This window comes from Lottia gigantea (genome assembly GCF_000327385.1).
Source record: "Lottia gigantea unplaced genomic scaffold LOTGIsca_37, whole genome shotgun sequence".
Classification (NCBI taxonomy): domain Eukaryota; kingdom Metazoa; phylum Mollusca; class Gastropoda; family Lottiidae; genus Lottia; species Lottia gigantea.
In genome coordinates, this window is record NW_008709259.1 from 321861 (window position 1) to 343666 (window position 21806).

The 21806-nt window shown below is 33.3% G+C and overlaps 4 protein-coding genes across 4 annotated transcripts; 2 read left to right on the forward strand and 2 right to left on the reverse strand.

Moving 5' to 3' along the window:
• Positions 1-2584: 2584 nt before the first annotated feature.
• LOTGIDRAFT_162961 (hypothetical protein) lies at positions 2585-4867 on the forward strand (the record flags this gene model as incomplete). Its single annotated transcript, XM_009059022.1, has 4 exons — positions 2585-2648; positions 3462-3656; positions 4106-4369; positions 4623-4867. The coding sequence occupies 4 exons, from the start codon at positions 2585-2587 to the stop codon at positions 4865-4867; spliced, it is 768 nt and encodes a 255-aa protein (XP_009057270.1).
• Positions 4868-7271: 2404 nt separating this feature from the next.
• Positions 7272-10963, forward strand: LOTGIDRAFT_162962 (hypothetical protein; the record flags this gene model as incomplete). Its single annotated transcript, XM_009059023.1, has 4 exons — positions 7272-7335; positions 9505-9771; positions 10087-10350; positions 10719-10963. The coding sequence occupies 4 exons, from the start codon at positions 7272-7274 to the stop codon at positions 10961-10963; spliced, it is 840 nt and encodes a 279-aa protein (XP_009057271.1).
• A 555-nt stretch (positions 10964-11518) lies between these two features.
• LOTGIDRAFT_162963 (hypothetical protein) lies at positions 11519-12190 on the reverse strand (the record flags this gene model as incomplete). Its single annotated transcript, XM_009059024.1, has 1 exon — positions 11519-12190. The coding sequence occupies one exon, from the start codon at positions 12188-12190 to the stop codon at positions 11519-11521; it is 672 nt and encodes a 223-aa protein (XP_009057272.1).
• A 7511-nt stretch (positions 12191-19701) lies between these two features.
• LOTGIDRAFT_233265 (hypothetical protein) lies at positions 19702-21523 on the reverse strand (the record flags this gene model as incomplete). The annotated part of the gene is made up of 4 exons (XM_009059025.1): positions 19702-19903; positions 20190-20409; positions 20851-21252; positions 21472-21523. The coding sequence occupies 3 exons, from the start codon at positions 21521-21523 to the stop codon at positions 20312-20314; spliced, it is 552 nt and encodes a 183-aa protein (XP_009057273.1). The 3' UTR covers positions 19702-19903; positions 20190-20311.
• Between the last annotated feature and the right edge of the window lie 283 nt (positions 21524-21806).

The following is a 21806-nucleotide window of genomic DNA, read 5'->3' on the forward strand; positions in this document are numbered from 1 at the left end:
TAGAGTTTCACCGCCATGTCATTCGACCCGACCAGATCTAACGAAGAATCAACAACCAAACCAACAACACCGAATCATCCAATTTGATCCAATCCAACTACCAACTACTACGACTACCAACAACTACCTAGTTTTCGATATCAGCATCCGCTGGAAGCAAACGTTAACTTGTCATCTACCTACCTACCATGTCAAAACCATTGTGATACAATGGTCCTAAACCTACAACTCGTAGATATTACAGATATTACACAATTTTTCTCATACAAACAAAGCTTACCACAATGAAAACTATATTTTCAGTTTATTTTTACATCTTAAATTGGTACTACCACCTAAATATAAAATTAGCCTAAAAATAATAACCTGTAATTTTACGGACCAGGTATGTCCAGGGAAGGTTAACGTATTTTTATTTTAACAACATTTTGGTCATTTTAAGAGGTAGTGATCTTTAAAGATGCATTCGCTCATTTTTCTTGGTCAAATCATGCTTACTAATTGATTAATCTGTGTTTCTAAAGAATTATAAACATATTCGTATGCTAAAATACTGTATGTGGACGTAAGAAGGCTTGGGAAAGTCATTTACTCAAATCTATTTTAAGAAGCTAAATTTAAACTCCCTGATGTTCCTTGACCAAATGACGTCATTATTACCGACTGTTGAGCAAGCGAGTGGCTGCTTCACCATGAGATTTTAACTGATTCTCCTCCATGAAATGACACTAACCTTCATGGACATCCTTATCTTAACATATTCTTGGATTTTCTTGATCCCATTTCTTCCTTGTTCCCTTTATTTTCTGAATCTGAATTGTAAACTGTGCATTCTTCGAGCCGCCATATTGTATTTGTGAGAAAAGAAAGGAATGCGGGGAGTGCACATTCGCGCATATTTAAACGATTTTTAAACACCAAAAAAAAAAAAAATATTGTCACGAATTAACATTTCGGACCCGTGCATCTCCTTTAAAGATGGGTTTCCTAATTTTTTTAGTGTCAAATTAGGCAAACTTATTGATTAATTGGTGTTTCTAATTACTTATCGTGTATTCATTAACATTATGTTCTTATTGCATATAAATAAGAGTTTTAAATGTCCATGTATGTACAGTCTGGATAAACAAAAAAAGGCTTTTTGATCTGTCTTGATCGGCCACTAATTGGAATTCTGCTAGTAATTTCTCTTCTGATTTAGTTAATTATGAATTAGTTATGCATAAGACAAACTTTTTCCAAGTCATTAGAGCACCTCTACTTCCTATTAATATAAGTATTAGCATTTTCATAAATGAAAATAAGGGAACCCATTTTTAAAAGTAAAATGTACACATGATTAACAGTAAGCCAATTAGAGATGTCAGAGTATTTCATTTTATCACGCATGATCCTTATCTATTGAGTATAGTTTTAATTTACCTATTACCTTTATCATATTCATAGTTAAATATTGACCCCAGTGTCCAGTGTAGTACATTCCATACGAGTCGATTGGTAATTGAAAATTGAGATCTTTTAAACATGTAGCCGAATAGAGTTAAAATGATGGCAACTGAACATGTAGTCCATAAATGTTAAAAAAAATTATCAACAAATCCATAGCAAAAATTTAAGAAATATCGATTATAAAATGAAAAAATTAAAATCTTTTCAAGATTATTTAAATAATTCCATCTGAAAAATCTGCTAAAGGCAAATAAAAAAATATAATGACAACCAATCTTTATAGAACATCAAACATAGATATATATTATTTAATGTCAACTGTGCGGTTTAGGTTTTAATTGGGTTCATTTAGCAACAAACAAAATTGTTTCTTATTTATCAAATCTAATAACTATTGATTATTACATGTTTCTGTCTATGTTTGTTAATTAAATTTATTTTCTATCCTTTTACTTGCTAATCTGTTGTATAACATTTATCTATAGCCGCGTTTACACTGCCAGAAAAATTGGCCCGCTAGAAGAGAACCGTGCTCGGTACGGACTTGGCCCGATTGACCTGTACCGTTTACACTGCACTGTTTTCACTGGGCCAGAATGGATGGTGAAGTACACACCCACAGTCATTGGAGGCGAAAAAAACACAGATATTTAGAATGCCGCCACCCATAAACAATGCGATGATTTTGAGGTAATTTTGTCACATTCAAAGCGCGATCGGTTCTTAAAATCTCCAATTTTGTTTTTGAGACACAAAGAAATAAAATTGTATCTTTTCGTGAATATCGGAGGCGCAAGCCATTAAAAACACGATGCATTCTATTATGACATTACATGATCTAGGTCATTGTTGCGCATGCGCACTTCGACTTGGGTAAGCGGGCTCGGTCCAATGGCGCGTCTATATTGCGAGACTCGGCCTACTTGAAACTAGCACGGGGTCGAGCCGTCTTAACCTGTTTACACTGCCACGGTACTCGTTCCGGACTCGGTCCGAATAATTTATGGCCGTCTAAACGCGGCTTATGTTTTAATGTTCAAAATTGGTGAAAATCAAGAAGTATATATATGCATGTAATAAGGATAAATATTCTAGAGAATAGCATTAACTGAATAGACTAGACCAATGTGATAATATGACATTTATGTGGATGAAATTGTTGTTGTTATTTGGATTTTGGAATATTGATAAAATAGTTGGTAAGTGGTTTTATTATTATATGTAGAATAATCCTGATATGATTTAGCAATGCAAAATGTATGTAAATCACAAAACGATACCGGTACCTTAAATGCCAGGACAGTGGTCATATGTATGGAACGCCATTAATGCAAATAGTCAGTTTGCAGATTTTGAATTAGTTTGCGAATTTCTCAAGCAGTATAAAGATTCTAATCTAAATTCGACGGAACTAGAACCTAATCGCGAATTAAAACCAACTCGCAAATTTACGCCATTTCGTGGAAAATCTAGTTATGCCGGCAACTGACACCAGGTGGCGCGAATTAATACCAACTCGTAAATTTACGCCGTTTCGTGGAAGTTATGCCTACATCTTACACCAGGTAGCGCGCGATGTGTCAAAGTTCAGAGAGCTATAAATAGAATAATATTGACAATTCCCAAACACTTTCTGTTTTGTACCATTTTCTAAATATAAACAGGTTGTTATTTTAATAAATACACGAACTAAGAAAAATTCAACCTGGGCGAAGGCTACTCGTAATAAGTTTCGAAAATTTTTCAATATTATTCTATTTATTGCTCAATGAACTTTGGCAAGTAAAGTTATTGTGGGTCATTTACAATTACGTTTAGCTATGTTGTAAATAAAAATGTATACGCTTATTTAAAACTTCATGCTGTAAATAAATCTATAAACGCTCATTTACATTATGATAATGTCATTAAAAAAAGTTGTAAATGCTCATGAAAATAGTTACAGTTACCTCAACTGTACATAAATTACTCTATATCCTTGGTGAGATAATTTTTCGTGTTTTTGTTTTTAGTTTTTGGATTAGAGAATCTGGCACTAAACAAACCAACAAGACAAACTAGTTATTATGGCAATCATGGTTTATATTCTTCCAATGCGGTCGATGGAAATCTAACGAACAGCGGCTATGATTGCTCTCATACAGAAATGCCCACAGATACACCCAATTGGTTGATGGTTGACTTAGAAGCTGAATATGAAATTACAAGTATCAAGGTTTTAAATAGAAGGGACCATAGTGGTTAAGTATTTTGAATTTATCAGAGGGAAAGAGAATTTAATCTTCTCTTTATTTTAAATTTTGTATTTGGGAAAAGGTAGATCTAAAATGGTTCTCCACATTCATTCCAGTGAATTTCATAATTCTATTTTATTAAGTTTATTACAAAAAGGAAGCTAAAGTGGCTTCAATTTATTATGGGTGTATCCAGTATGACTCTATTTTTAGGATGTGCCAAAAATTACCGAGGTCCCTCTTCTTCAGACTGTGCATGTTTAAGATCTTCCGAAGAAAAAAGCATTTGGCAATCCTAAAATATGTCAGGTAAATAGGTCACAGTAATTTGGCCACAATAGTATTTACTTTGTTATAAATGTGACCAATATTAAGTGGGACCAAATTTCCTGTGAACAACTCTCAAACACTAATAATTTTAGGTGATAGATTGAGAAATTTTACTGTTTCTGTTTGGCATTATGATCCTGGTCCTCATATCAAATATAACATGGTGGATACTGAATACTGTATTTGTGTCCATTACCCGAACACAGCAGCGATTGGCACCTGGACAAATTTAACATGTACGAAAATATGTATGGGAAGATTTGTTCTGTTTGTGAACAACCCGACAGTTTTAACAATATGTGAATTAGAGATATTTGGTGATATATACAATGGCTGTTCAACACAGTACTTATCTGGTAGGTTTAGAATAAAGGGATATATACTTCTAATAATGGGATTATAGTCAATTAAATATTTGACTGACTGGGGGGATCTGCATAGATATTAATAGCCCCTCTCTAGTGACGCATAAGTTTTAGTGGAAGAAAGACGGACGTTTGAATGAAATTGGAATGATGCAAACTGATGCTATCAGTGTCCCCGATACACATAATTTAGAATACCTCTTTACAATCCTTTAATTATTTTATATTATCTTCTTTATTACAGAAATTAATGTAAAGAAAGTGGTAGGTAAACGTTCCAGTTCACCAAATTGTACACTCTTACCATATGAAGTAGCCGATGTATATGAGTGTATCCATCAATGTTTACAGATGAACAACTGTACCAGTTTTAATTATGGTCCTAATTTAATCAACACTGTTAATTGTCAATTAGTGAGATGTTTTTCACACCCAAAACAAGACTTTATTGTAGATAGTGATTGGAACTGGAGATATTTGTCACATTAAACATTAAAGGGACAGATTCACTAATTTTACATCATTAGTCTCAGAAATGCGAATTCTCTAGCTAAGCTAATCAATAATAGTCTTCAGAGCTCATCTTCGAAATTTATGAATTCAAATATACATGTGTCCAGAATTATCTGCGTTTTAAAGTTAAAATGACGACTCGCCTTTTCCTGAGACTCCACATAGAAAAGACATATAGAAATACTAGTGAAGTTTCTAGTTTGAGATATACATTCATGATTATCACGCACTTCTAATAATTCTAGAGCTTTCTTCTATATATCCAAGACCCAAAGTCAACCTCAGAAAAGGCAAACTACGGCCTTTAATTAATAAGAGATGTTTCCATTTGTTTTAGACCACTCTCTTCCTGGAATTAATATTGTAACTCATACTAAAAAACGAAAACGTGTTTTAACAGGAGTCATACTTCCTCGGGGCCGTGGTAACACAAGTGAGAAAAATTACATATGCATAGCTAAATATTGTCCAATCAAAATTGGCCCTGCTGTATTGGTAGCAAATTTCAGCCAATCAAAACAAATTACTCGTTATGAGGCTTTGTTTGCGAACGTAAACCATGAATATGTACGGTACAGAATTGAGTTAGATTTTCGTTAAAGAATTGAAGCCGAGAGAAAATTAAACCTTTCTTTGGAATATTTACTTGGAAAGAATGTGCTTATCTCTTCAAACGGGCGGCGGCAAAGCGGTTTTGTGCTTTGTTTACATTACCTCATTTCTGTTCTACCGATCTGATTGGTCAGATTTAAATGTCACCAATCTCATTTTCACCTCCACAAAACGAAGTGAAGTGGGCTTAGTTTAATATGGTCCTAAATCTGCAACTCATACAGCATTAAATTGATTGACTGCACATATTAACGCTCATCACCATATTTTCAGTTTATTATTGAATCTTAAAGTAGTACTACCACCTAAAGATAAAATTAGCCTAAAAATAATAACCTGTTTTATGGACCAGGTATGTCCGGGTATGGTCAACGTATCTTTATTTTAGTATCTTTTAAGTAAATATTCTGTATATTATCAAATAGGCAAATACTTCATTATGTCACCATAAGACTCGTTTCATAACGTCACTTAACTTGTTTGATAAATATGGTTAAACATTTTCCATTTACAAGTAACCAAAAAATAATTGTTGAATTGCGTTTTAAAAGAAAAAAATATATAGTCACGTATTAACATTTCGGGCATGTACACACTATGATAAACAGTGGGCCAATTCGAGGTGTCAGTATGTGTGTCAATAATATTTCATTTTCTTACGTGTGATCCTTCTTTATTGAGTATAGTTATAATTTACTTATCATAACCTCATATTCATAGTTAAATATTGACCCCATAGTGTCCTGTATAGTACATTCCATGCAAGTCTATTGGAAATTGAAAATTGAGATGTTTTAAACATGTAGCTGAATAGAGTTAAAATGATAGCAACTGAACATGTAGTCCAGAAACAAATAGCAAATATTAAAGAAATATCGATGATAAAATGAAAATCTTTTCAGGATTATCTTAAGAATTCCATCTCAAAAATCTGTACTGGCAAATATAAAATATGATGACAACCACTCGTAAAATAATTTATATAACATCAAACATAATATTATTCAATGGTTGTTATAGCGACACGAATGTTTTTTTCCAGTAGACCCACGTCAACTATACGAGTTTTTGGTCTTAACTGGGTTCATTTAGTGGAAACGAAAAAATTGATTTCTTAATCATCAAATCTAATTACTATTAATTATTACATGTTTCTGTCGATGTTTTCATTAATTAATATATTTTCTATCCTTTTACTTGCTAATCTGTTGTATAACGTTTATATATAGCCGCGTTTACACTGCCATAAAAATTGGCCCGCTTGAATAGAACCGTGCCCGGTACGGACTTGGCCCTATTGGCCTGTACCGCTACTGAACTGATTTCACTGGGCCAGAATGATTGATCGAATACACACCTACAGTCATTGGAGGCGAAAAACCACAGACATTTAGAATGCCGCCACCCATAAACAATGCGATGATTTTGAGGTAATTTTGTCACATTCAAAGCGCGAACGGTTCGTAAAAATCTCCAACTTTGTATTTGAGACACAAAGAAATTAAATGTTTTCGTGAATATCGGAGGCGCAATCCATCAAAAACACGATGTATTCTATTATGACATTACATGGAACTAGCACAGGGCCGAGCCCTCTCAACCTGTTTACACTGCCACTGTTTCTGCCGAACGGTACTCGTTCGTCTAAACGCGGCTTATGTTGTAATGTTCAAAATTGGTGAAAATCAAGAAGTATATATATGCATGTAATAAGGATAAATATTCTAAAGAATAGCATGAACTGAATAGACCAAACCAATTTGATAATATGACATTTATGTGGATGAAATTGTTGTTGTTCTTTGGATTTTGGAATATTGATAAAAAAGTTGGTAAGTGATTTTATCTAACGTTATATAGAATTATCCTGGATTAAAATACAGATGTATCGTCACCCTTTGATCTTGGAGTACCATTAGCCAACATAATGGTATTGGAAAACGGCCATGAGTCCAATATTGACATTAGTAATGGACCCCAAATATTGAACTCTTGGACCTTTGCCAAGTAGATTTGATCGTTTTATAAATGTATTCACGATTGGCTTGGATTCAAATAGTATGTGAACACTAATTATCATATATAATTATATATATACGATGATGTGGGTTAAAGCATCATAGAGATTAATATTTAGTCAAAGGTCTACTGTGTTTGAAATAGAAAGTTATTCTCTATTAGGTCATGTTTCCATCAGACGTATTTCCGCCATTTTCAGAAATAATGCACTAAAATGTCTTTCACAAACAACACTAAATGTATTAATTTAATACAGCCACTGCAAAAAAATTTCTAATAGCTCGGTCAATACTGTTATCTTTATCACTAATTGCTAAGATAATTTAGCAATGCAAAATGTATGTAAATCACAAAACGATACCTTAAATGCCAGGACAGTGGTCATATGGCAAGGGGCCAAAAAGAATTAAATTTATTCTTCTCCCACTTCCAAAATCGCTTTGGATGTATTCACCGCCTTCCTGGAATAGGTTTATTTTCCAAGAGGTCATCCCCCGACCTCAATCATATCTAGTACCCTATGGTATGCAGAAAGGGGAACCGGGGCGCTCGGATGCCACCTCAGTCAATGAAATCCTCGCCATGCCATCTTGTATTTTGATTCTGAAATAATATCATTATTAGACGTATTGACAAGCTTGAATGAATGAATAAAACTTTATCATAATTATACAAGCATCAACATTTGTCAAAACACAATTGAACCACGATGGGTTTGGTGTTCATTAACAATTACTTTAGCTTAAGATATGTTGTACGTAAAGTTGTAAATGCTCATGAAAATAATTACCTTTAGCTAAAATAAAGTTATATACGCTTATTCAAAAAATCCTCCTGCTGTTAGTGCAGTGGTTGTATACCCCCATTTGCAATTACATTTCGCTATGTTGTAAATAAAAATGTATACGCTTATTTTAAAACTTCATGCTGTAACTAAATCTGTAAACGCTCATGAAAACAATAACATGAAGCTATTTTGAAAATAAAGATGAATACGATTATTTAAAATCTTCATGTTGTAAATAAATTTGTAAACGCTAATAAACCTTGCGCGGTTAATAGAGCTATTGTATACTCTCATTTACAATTGCCTTAAGCTATGTTGTAAATTAAGATGAGCTAATTTGTAAATGCTAATAAACCTTGCGCGGTTAATAGAGCTATTGTATACTCTCATTTACAATTGCCTTAAGCTATGTTGTAAATTAAGATGAGCTAATTTGTAAACGCTAATAAACCTTGCGCGGTTAATAGAGCTATTGTATACTCTCATTTACAATTGCCTTAAGCTATGTTGTAAATTAAGATGAGCTAATTTGTAAATGCTAATAAACCTTGCGCGGTTAATAGAGCTATTGTATACTCTCATTTACAATTGCCTTAAGCTATGTTGTAAATTAAGATGAGCTAATTTGTAAATGCTAATAAACCTTGCGCGGTTAATAGAGCTATTGTATACTCTCATTTACAATTGCCTTAAGCTATGTTGTAAATTAAGATGAGCTAATTTGTAAATGCTAATAAACCTTGCGCGGTTAACAAAGCTATTGTATACTCTCATTTACAATTGCCTTAAGCTATGTTGTAAATTAAGATGAGCTAATTTGTAAACGCTAATAAACCTTGCGCGGTTAATAGAGCTATTGTATACTCTCATTTACAATTGCCTTAAGCTATGTTATAAATTAAGATGAGCTAATTTGTAAATGCTAATAAACCTTGCGCGGTTAATAGAGCTATTGTATACTCTCATTTACAATTGCCTTAAGCTATGTTGTAAATTAAGATGAGCTAATTTGTAAATGCTAATAAACCTTGTGCGGTTAACAAAGCTATTGTATACTCTCATTTACAATTGCCTTAAGCTATGTTGTAAATTAAGATGTATACGCTCATATATGCTGTAACTAAAGTCATATACGCATATTTACAATTAAAATAATATGTTGCAAATAAAGGCATATAATGCTACTTAATTTCAGTTACTTTAGCTAAATTACTCTATTTCATTGGTGAAATAATTTTTCATGTTTTTGCTTTTAGTTTTTGGAACAAACCAACTAGACAAGCTAGTGAATATGGCAAAGGTTTAATTTCCTCCAATGCAGTCGATGGAAGTGTAATGAACGACAACAATAGTTGCTCTCATACAACATATCCAACAGATACACCCAATTGGTTGATGGTTGACTTAGAAGCTGAATATGAAATTACAAGTATCAAGGTTTTAAATAGACAAGACAAAGCAGGTTAAGTATTTTGTTTGTAGACTTTACTCTTCTCTTTAATATTGCAAGTGGCTTGGGTATATTATGGGCGTGTCCAGTATGATTCTAGAGTTGGCTATTTTAGGATGAGACAAGAAAAAATACTGAGGCCCCTCTTCTTCAGACTGTGCATGTTTAAGATCTTCCGAAGAAAGAATAATTCGACAATCCTAAAATATGTCAAAAGATAAATAGGCCACAGTAATTTGGTCACGATATAATTTACTTTGTATTAACTGTGACCAATATTAAGTGGGACCAAATTTCCTGTGAACGACTCTCAAACAATAATTTTAGGTGATAGATTGAGAGATTTTACTGTTTCTGTTTGGCAATATGATCCTGGTCCTCATATTAAATATAACATGGTGGATACTGAATACTGTATTTGTGTCCATTACCCGAACACAGCAGAGAGAGGCACCTGGACAAATTTAACATGTACGAAAATATGTATGGGAAGATTTGTTCTGTTTGTGAACAACCTAGATTATTTATCAATATGTGAATTAGAGATATTTGGTGATATATACAATGGCTGTTCAACACGGTACTTATCTGGTAGGTTTAGAATAAAGGGATATATACTTCTGATAATGAGATTATAGTCAACTAAATATTTGATTTACTAGCCGTTAAAACTCTATTTCAGAAAGTAAACCCAATGTGCAATTTTGTAAGAAATCCCTGGCGGCGCAAGCCTCCCTAGACTGGAGTTACAAACACGGGGCAGACTGACTGAAGGGGGAGTATTGATATTTATATTAGCTTCCGGTAGCTCCCCTCTAGTGACGTCATAAAATGCACTAGTTCGGAATGAAATTGGAATGATGCAAATTGAAGCTATTAGTATCCCCGATACACATAAAAAATTTATAATACCTCTTTACAATCCTTTTAAATATTTTATATTATCTTCTTTATTACAGAAATGAATATAAAGAAAGTGGTAGGTAAACGTTCCAGTTCACCAAATTGTACACTCTTACCATATGAAGTAGCCAATGTATATGAGTGTATCCATCAATGTTTACAGATGAACAACTGTATCAGTTTTAATTATGGTCCTAATTTAATCAACACTGTTAATTGTCAATTAGTGAGATGTTTTTCACACCCAAAACAAGACTTTACTGTAGATAGTGATTGGATTTGGAGATATTTGTCACATTAAACATTAAAGGAACAGATTCAAGAATCGTACATTAATCTCGGAAACACAAATTCTCTAGCTAAGCTAATCAATAAGAGTGTACACAGCTCATCGTCGAAATTTGTGCCTTCAAATATATGTGTCCAGAATTATCCGCGTTGTAAAGTTAAAATGACGACTCGCCTTTTCCTGAGACTCAGCTTAGAAAAGACATATACTTATAGAAATACTAGTGAAATTTCTAGTTTGAGATATATTTGAAGATATGATGTAATTATCACGCAGTTCTTCTATATATCCAACACCCAAAGTCAACCTCGGAAAATGGCAAACTATGGCCTTTAATTAATATTAGAGCTGTTTCCATTTGTTTTAAACCACTCTCTTCCTGGAATTAATATTGCAATTCATACAAAAACGAAAACGTTGTGGTCAAACAGGTGTCCAAAGCACTATCGAATAAACCTAAAGATTTTCAAGAGGAATGTTTCAACAAATTAACTTTGGTTTATGACAGATAATATACCGATCAAATAGATCACTACACACAATGAAAATTAACACAAATCACAAACGCTAAAGCTTTGCTGGAGATGAATAGCGTAAACGTCTTTCAATCCGACTTCGAGCACTTAATACATCACTTGTATCTACTTGTACCGTTATTTGATCATAACTTTGTCCAGATGACTGGTGATCTGATTGCTTCTGATGCTCTTGTTCTTCAGTGAAATTTTCCCTTCCCTGTGCAGCAGCAGTTTCCACTTCCGGTTGTGTATTAGAATTAACAACTGTAGGCAATTTGTCTTTTGATGTTTCGGACACCTTTTTGGCTTTAGACTTTTTATAGTATTTTCTCTTATTAGGAAGAAAATGTAACAAATGTCGTTCACAAAAGGGCATGTCATTCTTCTCCATGTACAAAGGATTCATTTTCCGTTTATTAAAAGCTCGTTCTGCCAGCCCATTGTTAAGGCCATGTACGAGTCCAACAGTTGGTAAACTATGGCGTATCCTGGATAGTTCTCGACGGATTTTGAAAGTTTCTTTATCGTGACTAACTTTTACATCATGCTTATGTTTATTTAGGACCTTCTCTTGCACCATCAACCGCTTCTCAAGTAAAGTATTAAACACTCGAGTTCTTTCCTGAATTTCAGCATCAAGACGGTTGTAGATGTCTGGCACCAAAGCATTGTTTATTGGTGGTGCGTTGGTGTTGGATTCAAATTCTAGATCTAAATTCATTGTTCACTTTAAAAAATACTCTTTAATAATATTAATATGAAAATAATAAAAATCACATCAGATGCAGGTCACAGTATAGATTCATCGGTTGTTCACTTTGAGTCCTCACCACGCGATAAATCATTAAGATCTTAAAATGCCATCAAATTCACAAAGGTTAAGCCTTTGTTTCTCTAGCACAAGAAATAGTCTATGGTTTCAACTCAAAATATTAGATTCATGGTTCAGTCCTCAACAAAAACATAAAATATTTAAAGTTGAATTAAATTCCATCAAATTCACTATAGATGTAAGTCTAGCTCAAGAAATAGTTAGCTGCCAGAGCGTTCGCGATGGATTCAATTCTTGGAACTTGATTTGGTTGCTCACGTTTCAGATATGTCTAGCACAAGAAATTCTTCGCGTCGGATTCAAATTTCAGATTAGATGCATCATGTGCTTCCTCATAAATATAATCCTTACCGAGATAATAATGGCGAAGAAAAATTCAAAACTGATTTCGCAAAATGTACTAAGATAATATATGTTTAGCGCAATGTATTTGAGTCATTCCGTCTATATTCCAGATCTCAGTGTTGATGATACTACAACTAATCCATACAATCAGCTCATTCTATGAAACTGCATGAAAAAATAGTTTCGAATTGCATTCAACGATCACAAAAGCTTCATTGTATTTCATTCAACCTGGAAAATAAAAGACAGATAATTTACTAGACATTTTCCACTATTCCAGTCTTAGTTCGAAACATCTGCCTCTATTCCAGCCTCTGATGGATATTTTGGTAGTTGTCGACTGGAGTCAGAAAAAATAAGCCCTGTTGAATGGGGATTTTCCACACCTCCGATGATGCGTTATTTTTAACATTATAATAAATGACCTTTACGATGACTGTAAATTAGAGTTGGGCATCAAGGTAACTTTCGTTTTGTTAATATCAAATGACCCTGTGACCTTTGAACTTTTAAATGGCCGATGTGAGATAAATGGTGTAGGGAGAAAATGATGGTATGACTGAACTACAAAATATTCATCTTTCCAAATATACTGGGTTTTGCAGATCCAAGATGATTATCTAATTCGGTTTAAAAATCCCACACCTGCGCGGATGCGGAAAGTTCTCATTTAACAGGGTATATTTTTTCTGTCTCTACATCAGCCGACATCTGTCCAAATATCTTCCAGCCTCTGATAGATATTTTGCAATTTGTCAGCTGGTTTACAGTAATGATGATGCCCAACACTAATTTACAATCATCGTAAAGGGGGGTTAATATTTAGTTAGAAAAAACGCATCTTAGAAGGTGAAGAAAATCGCATATTAAACAGAGCCTAGTTAAAAATCTATCTGAGGCTGTAAAAGAGACAGATGTTTCGGACTAATATTTTACCAACGACTGATCAATATTATTTAATTATAACGGTAAACATTTATCAATATTTACTTCTTCCAAGTCTGCAACCCATAAAAACATGAAATTGATTGCCTGCAGATATTCCACAAATTTCAACTCTTACACACAACGCTTATCACTATGAAATCTATGTTTTCAATTTATTTTTGCATCTTAAAGAAATACAATTTCTTAGAATGAACATAAAATTCAAATGTTCAAATTGGAGTTTTTCAAACATTTATTTTGAGTTGAGAGAGGACTTCACAACATCACATGCTGGAAATGTGGATGAAACAAATTTTTGGGGGTGAAAGGTACACGTGATTGCTCCAGGGGTGTGAAGGCTGAGAAAGGTTGGGAACCACTGCATTAAAGTAAGTAATTATTAATAATTACCTGCAGTTTTAAGGATAAATACTCAATTATATGGATAAATACATAAAAACCTGTTTTTAGAGATAAATACTTACTTTTATGGACAAATACATAGTTTTATGGTTAAATACTTACTGTTATGGATAAATACTTAGTTTTAAAGATAAATACTTAGTTTCATGGATAAATAAACAGTTTTATGGATAAATACTTAGTTTCATGGATAAATACATAGTTTTATGGATAAATACTTACTGTTATGGATAAATACTTAGTTTTAAAGATAAATACTTAGTTTCATGGATAAATACACAGTTTTATGGATAAATACTTAGTTTCATGGATAAATACATAGTTTTATGAATAAAACTACTTAGTTTAATAGATTTATCTGTTTATATATCCACTGATGAATATACCAATATATATATTACACTTGTTGACCATGTTTGAGACTTTTGAATTTTGAAAATTTTATGTCCATACTAAGAAGTAGTATTCCTTTAAAATTGATGGCAACTGAACATGTAGTCTATAAAAGTTAAAAATTATCAACAAATCCTTAGCAATAATTAGAGATGATAGTGATGATAAAATGCCAATCTTTTAAGGATTTAAATTCTGTAAAGACGCATAAAAACTTGTATTATCCAATTTCAAACAAACAAAATATATTCCCGCATTAAAGGGATTGTAAAGAGGTTTGTGACTGATAGCATCAATTTGCACCATTCCAATTTTCAATCAGGTGTCTGTGGTCCCTGCACTTCACAAAATATAAGTTTTTAATGGCATCACTAATGGCAAAATATGCTCTATCACACGAGTCCTTGCTCGATTATTGAAGTAAGGAAACACATAAATTTGGTGAAATTAAAATAAAAGATGAGAAAACCTGTTTACAATCCCTTTAATAAAAACACAAAACTCACGCCATAAAACTTTAACACCTAATGTAGCACATTCATAGGTTGAACTAATCCTTCTCTATCGAAAAAAAAAACAGAATATCATAGCAGTATTAGATTATTCATAACATAAATATTTTTAAAGTTGACAATATGAAGTCGATCATTGTTTAAAGCATGTTTTGGTCGATAATTTTGTAAGGTGATATTATTACGTGCTAGCAATTTAACATTAAGGGATATAACTGAACGGTGGGTGTGAAATGTATAATTGTCCGATATCACACCAAATAGATAGCTGCATTTACAAATCCGATAAATCCACATGCCATAGAAGCGTGGACGATAGTGACTCATACAAACACTGGGGCGCACATTTTGGATTATAACCTATGATAAGCTTAAAGGAACCTAAACTGATTTTTTTATAAAAAGTTGGAAAGTAAGATGATTAGTATACACAAACACACTAACAGTCTCAGTCGCCGATTTTTGTCTCCTACTCAAATCTTGAATAAAACCTCGCGTGTTCCCGTGGATTTTAAAATATTCTACAAGTTTGAGAATTGTCATCAATAAATTTATCGTCTGCAAGACAGAGCGATATCATCCAATCAGATTCATTTCCCTTTCAATTGCATGATCCGCGTGATTATCGACACGTGGAAAACGACCGACTCGTGTGCCCGAAATAAGTGAAATTCTTGACAAGACTCTATAGTCGGCGACAAAAATCGCCGAACAAGACCAAGACAGAAATTTTACTGTCTTTGTTAAGCGAACCACAGGAAAACAAGAACCCAATTTTGTCATTTGCATGACAATTTATTGTTGGGCATGTTAAAGAAATTTGGAAGTTAATCATACATATTATTATGTACATTGGGGCATTTTATGGCTACCGCAACGAAAAGGGCGTGCATGTGTCGAGTTTCGGGTATCATATTTCGTCGGTTCTGATACCGACCGTATATCTTCTAGTCTATAATTAGTTTCATATTATTATAGTTATTTAGAAACATACGCCGGTTCGTGTGTCCTATAACGCTTGGTAATAATGATTGATATATTGATCATATCGTGAACGACAAAATATTGTTATTTCAATCATGCAATATTTCTTTAAATTAGTTCCTACGATTAATTCGAAGAAAGAACAGGATAAATAATTTGGATTGTGATTAAAATCAATTAAAACCATTTTATGTTTTCTTTCTGTTTGACTATACATCCATGCTCTGATGACATTACTTTGCAACACATGTTCAAGGTCAATGAAATGTTCAACCAATCAAGAGATCTGTCGAACTGTATTTCAACCAGCTTTTCAAAACAATAAAAGTTTTCAAGTAGACTTTTGGAGTTAAGTTATACACTTGATAAACATGTTAATCGATCCGTTATCAGACGTTCACACTCAACATTACTTTGTGCAAGACAGAGCCTATTAGAACCACTCTAGTTCCCTCTTTAAACAACACTCTCTGGGCTCATTCATTTCAATGGAACACCTTCGCTGTGTCATATGAGGTATTGCCAACAGTACATAAGGCTAGCCGCAGCGGTCCTTGGTTAGTTATTTATAGAATTTGTTTTAACATCTAGGGAAAACGCTTTGAAAGTATAGCTACTTGTAAATTCTTTTAGGGTTCCAAACCCAAGCACTCATTGTCAAGCTTCTCATGAATTATTTCACACGTGTGATCAAAATAAAAGCGACTCCGTGGATCTGCTTCGGCATCTCAAAAACTATAGATTCGACCTTGCACATTCATTTTTTTTATCTTGGCTCGACACGCCTTACACGCCCAGGATAAATAAAAACCGAAATTTCATCTTATCTGAGATACAAATAGGTCAGTTTGTCCTAAAGATTAACATGAATTACCCTTTAACACCTTTTTAATACTCAACACTACAATATTAAAGGTGCTAGTCTATATAGATTTAGAGTACGATAGGGTTTGAATCTCCCAAAGTAATTGAGTGATTGAACGCTTTTGGTCTGTTATGTCTGTTTAAGGCTTCTTCTATACAAAACATATGGTAAAAATCTTTCCTGTAGCCTACGGATTTACAACTTGTACAAATTTACTATTGAGAAATGGCGACAAGTTCACCATCATTTCAGACTTTTTCAAATGTAAATGTCCAAAAATCCCTTGAAAAGAGTATTTGATTGGTAGAATATTTCAGTAACATAGAACAGGTGTAACATAATAAAATATTCAGAGCATAGATAACTTTAGTGTCATCAACCGAATACGAAACAAATAAATCTGCATATTACAGTTGGAGTATACACCGAGTAACTTAATGAATATATTTCATATCATATAACAGATTAAAGGTGCGAATAAACGATTTACAGTGTCCGGTGTCCGGAGCGGTGTACGGTGCAGGATTATCGACACAGTAAAAAATAGAAGACGCGAATCGTGTCCGCATGGTATCCGGACCCGTGTCTGTGTTCTATTTTCGTTTGTATCGATTTTTCCGAACCGTACTTTATCTATTCACGGCTTAAAAGGATTGTTAAAACAGGACGCTTTGCTGAAAAATAATTGAAATTGTACTGTAATATTATAGTATATTTTAAAAGGTTACAAGCAAACATAATTAATAAACAAAATTTACATACAAACAGGAAAAAACCTTCTATTGATCTGAATGAAACCCAAGAATGATTTTTAAACATTGATAAACCTGTCTACAAAGGTAGACCCGAGTTGTAACATTTCATTTTGAAATTGAAAATATAAAAAAAATTCTGAAACCTCATTATATTCACGCTTACTTTGTTAGTAAGCAATGTACATTTAACCGAAATAGCAGAAAAATATCAAAATATACCCCCTAAATAAAAGATTATTATATCAAATACTAGTATATAGCAAACCACCTACCTATCTCCTATAGTATATATTACAGCTCAAATATCTTATTATTCAGTATTTATAGTTAGTCAAGTCTGTATTCGTGTTTATAAACAAAACCCTAAAGAGATAAATCAACTTGGTAAGAGGATATAAGTGGTTAATGTTCAGCGATAAGTATGTGATGTCTGTCGTAAATCATTTACTAGCAAAGGGAATAGAGTCTTCAAGTGTCAATAATATTACTATTTAAATACACGCATGTAACCTTGCGCCTGGATGTGTCAACACAATATCCATATCTACATAACTTTTATTTTTGTTTTGTATATTTCTTTCATAAGGTGGATCAACGAGTCTTTTTGGCATGGTATGGATTCGAAAACTTTCAAGTACATCGATCACTAAGTAATATTGACATGACTTTGTAGTAAATCATTAACAAGATATATGTATCTCTCAAATACCCACTCATAGAAATATTGACACTTTTACCATTTCCGCATTTCAGATTATATCACTGATATTACTGAGTACACTTCAGATCGAGGCTAGTTGAGTCTGAATTCACTTCAAACCGGGGCTATTTCAGACTGACTGCACTTCAGATCGAAGCTAGTTGAGTCTGAATTCACTTCAACCGGGGCTATTTCAGTCTAACGGCACATCAGATCGAGGCTAGTTGAGTCTGAATTCACTTCAAACCGGGGCTATTTCAGACTGACTGCACTTCAGATCGAAGCTAGTTGAGTCTGAATCACTTCAACCGGGGCTATTTCAGTCTAACGGCACTTAAGATCGAGGCTAGTTGAGTCTGAATTCACTTCAACCGGGGCTATTTCAGACTGACTGCACTTCAGATCGAGGCTAGTTGAGGTTGAATTCACATTAAACCGGGGCTATTTCAGTCTAACGGCACTTCAGATCGAGGCTAGTTGAGTCTGAATTCACTTTAAACCGGGACTATTTCAGTCTAATGGCACTTCAGATCGAGGCTAGTTGAGTCTGGATTCACTTTAAACCGGGGCTATTTCAGTCTAACTTCACTTCAAACCGAGTCTAATTCAGTTTGACTGCACTTCAAACCGAGGCAAATTCATTCTTACTGAAGATATAAAGTCTGAGAGCCTCCATGGGAATCGTTTATTATTGTCAACAAATTCAATCATATATCTCAAGTGAAAATCTATAATCAGACAAAGCACTTCATTTCCACCACCAATTGTGTACAGGTAATTGAGAAATTTTCAATCATCAATGGAATTCGCTCTGTAATTAGGATATGGTTACGTTAGATATGGAAAAGTGGAATCTTTATAAATCATTCTCTCAATGTATTAAAGGAATTGATTCTCAGCGACAAAATTAAAGGAACTTGTTTCTCTTTCAAGGCATAATACACATGAAAGATATCTCCTATTGGGGTAGAGGTGGCCCTGAACCAATTTTTCTGAGTATAAATGTAGGTAGTGACTTTCCCTAAGGGTACAAAGTGACTCTCAATATGATTCTCATGGTTAAGGTTCTTGGTGACTCTTATTGACATCTCGTGATAAGATTCTTGGTGACTCTCAATGAGATCCCGTGATAAGGTTCTTGGTGACTCTCAATGAGATCCCGTGATAAGGTTCTTGGTGACTCTCAATGAGATCCCGTGATAAGGTTCTTGGTGACTCTCAATGAGATCCCGTGATAAGGTTCTTGGTGACTCCCAATGGGATCTCGTGATAAGGTTTTTGGTGACTCTCAATTAGATCTCGTGATAAGGTTCATGGTGACTTTCAAAGAGAATCTCATTTCTAATGACTCAAACTGAAAATGTAAGTGATTCTCAATGGGAATCTCAGAATCAAGGCACTCATTGACTTAATGGCACAAATACAATGGCTTTTTGGCTTAACTTTTTCTCGAAGGACAGGCATTAGATAATGTGTTTAGAGAGAAATAAGATAATGAATATATAATATATTTAATAACTTATATATTGACAGTTTGATATAATAATAACAACTATAACATATATAGTATATAATATAGATACTGTCAAAAATAACTTTGTATAGATACTTTCAAAAATAACTTTTTATTGATACTGCCAAAAAAGACTTGTGTAGATACTATCAAAAATAACTTTATATAGATACCATCAAAAATAACTTTATATAGATACTATCAAAAATAACTTTATATAGATACCATCAAAAATAACTTTATATAGATACTATCAAAAATAACTTTATATAGATAACATCAAAAATAACTATATATAGATACTTTCAAAAATAACTTTTTGTGGATACTTTCGAAAATAACTTTATATAGATACTGTCAAAAATAACTTTATATAGATACCATCAAAAATAACTTTATATAGATACTTTCAAAAATAACTTTTTATAGATACCATCAAAAATAACTTTATATAGATACTTTCAAAAATAACTTTTTGTGGATACTTTCGAAAATAACTTTTTATAGATACTTTCAAAAATAACTTTTTGTGGATACTTTCAAAAATAACTTTATATATATAATGCAGAGTTGATGAAAAATACAGTGGTTATTTAAGATGATTTAAAACAAGATGCAAACGGACGAAATATGCTGTTTCTTACTCGACGTAAGGCTGCTCCGATCTTTCGCATCTTAGAGGGTTTCTTGACTGAAATTAGAAAAGAATTTTAAAGCAACGTAAATATATTTGGATTGGTTGATACAGTCTCCATGCTAAATTTTAGGGTGAATATTGCTTTATGTTTTATATGGTTTAAATATCTGTCGCATGGATATTTGAGTTAAAGGGACAGATAGGTCATTTTTGTGACCAATCATTGACCAATCATACTCTTAAGTCTCAGAAACTAGAATTTTTTAGCTGAGCTAATCAATTATAGTGTTCACAGCTCACTGTCGAAATTTGAGCCTTGAAATCCATGTGTGTCCGGAATTATTATAATGTTAAAATGACGACCCGTCAATTTAAGAGACTCTTTGATATATAGAAAAGACATTCTATAAAAATAGTGAGTTAAGGCTTTTTAAATATATACAAGACTTCAAAATGATGGATCTGTCCCTTTAAATAAAACTCATGGTACCGTACCTTTCTTGTGATGTAGTTCCCCTATTCTGGCAGAGAAATCAAAGTCTAAATCTTCTGGAATGTCACCAGACAAATTTAGGTTGTTGAAAATCTCTGCCAGAATGTCTTCTACCATATTTCTGTTTTCTCCTGTTAGTCTATTTTTGTATAATGTCATGGTATCGTTCTTCTGGGCTCCTGTGATGACATATTTTGACAAATCTATTGCCGAATGTCTTACTTTCAATTTAGCAATAAGTTCGAAATCTTCAATTTCGTACAAATCATCCCTTGCCAAAACCAGATTAGGTTGTGGGAAATTAGATGATTTCTGATCAGTGCTAGTAGGTCGAGGTGTATTAACTCGCCTTTTGCGAACTTCGTCGCTTCCGCCGGCTTCTTTCATCCGAAGTCGAAATGAATCTGTAATAGACGATTGATAGAAACAATAAATATATGTAATTTGTTAAAATACGAAATTATTCAAACATCATTATTAACAGACTACCTATGGAAAGGAAAACATAGAAGACATAAGATTGTGTAGAATAGCAAAACCAAAAGTCCACTGAAAGGTCAACTGCTTGCTGCCGGACAGTGCTGTGCATATCTGCAATGGTAATCTATAACTAAAATACGTACCGGAGGAAGAAGTAGATCCACATCCAGTTGTCTGAATATTCTTGAAATCCATAATCTATTCTAAGATCGAAAGAAACTCAAAACACTTCTTGTCTGGTATAGTAACAGAACAAGCAGTGAAGACAATCGCTATGACGTCATAGCAACAATAACGTTACGTTATACGATTATGTATATAACTTAGGCAATTTTTGCATTCATTTTGAAACATTATGCCAAACTTTTTGGGCCAAAATAACCAATTGACAATGTCCTTACAAATACGACATTTTGCAGAGTCTTCATGTATAAATATTAAGATCAAGTTTACAAGTCTGATGCAAATGTATATTCTG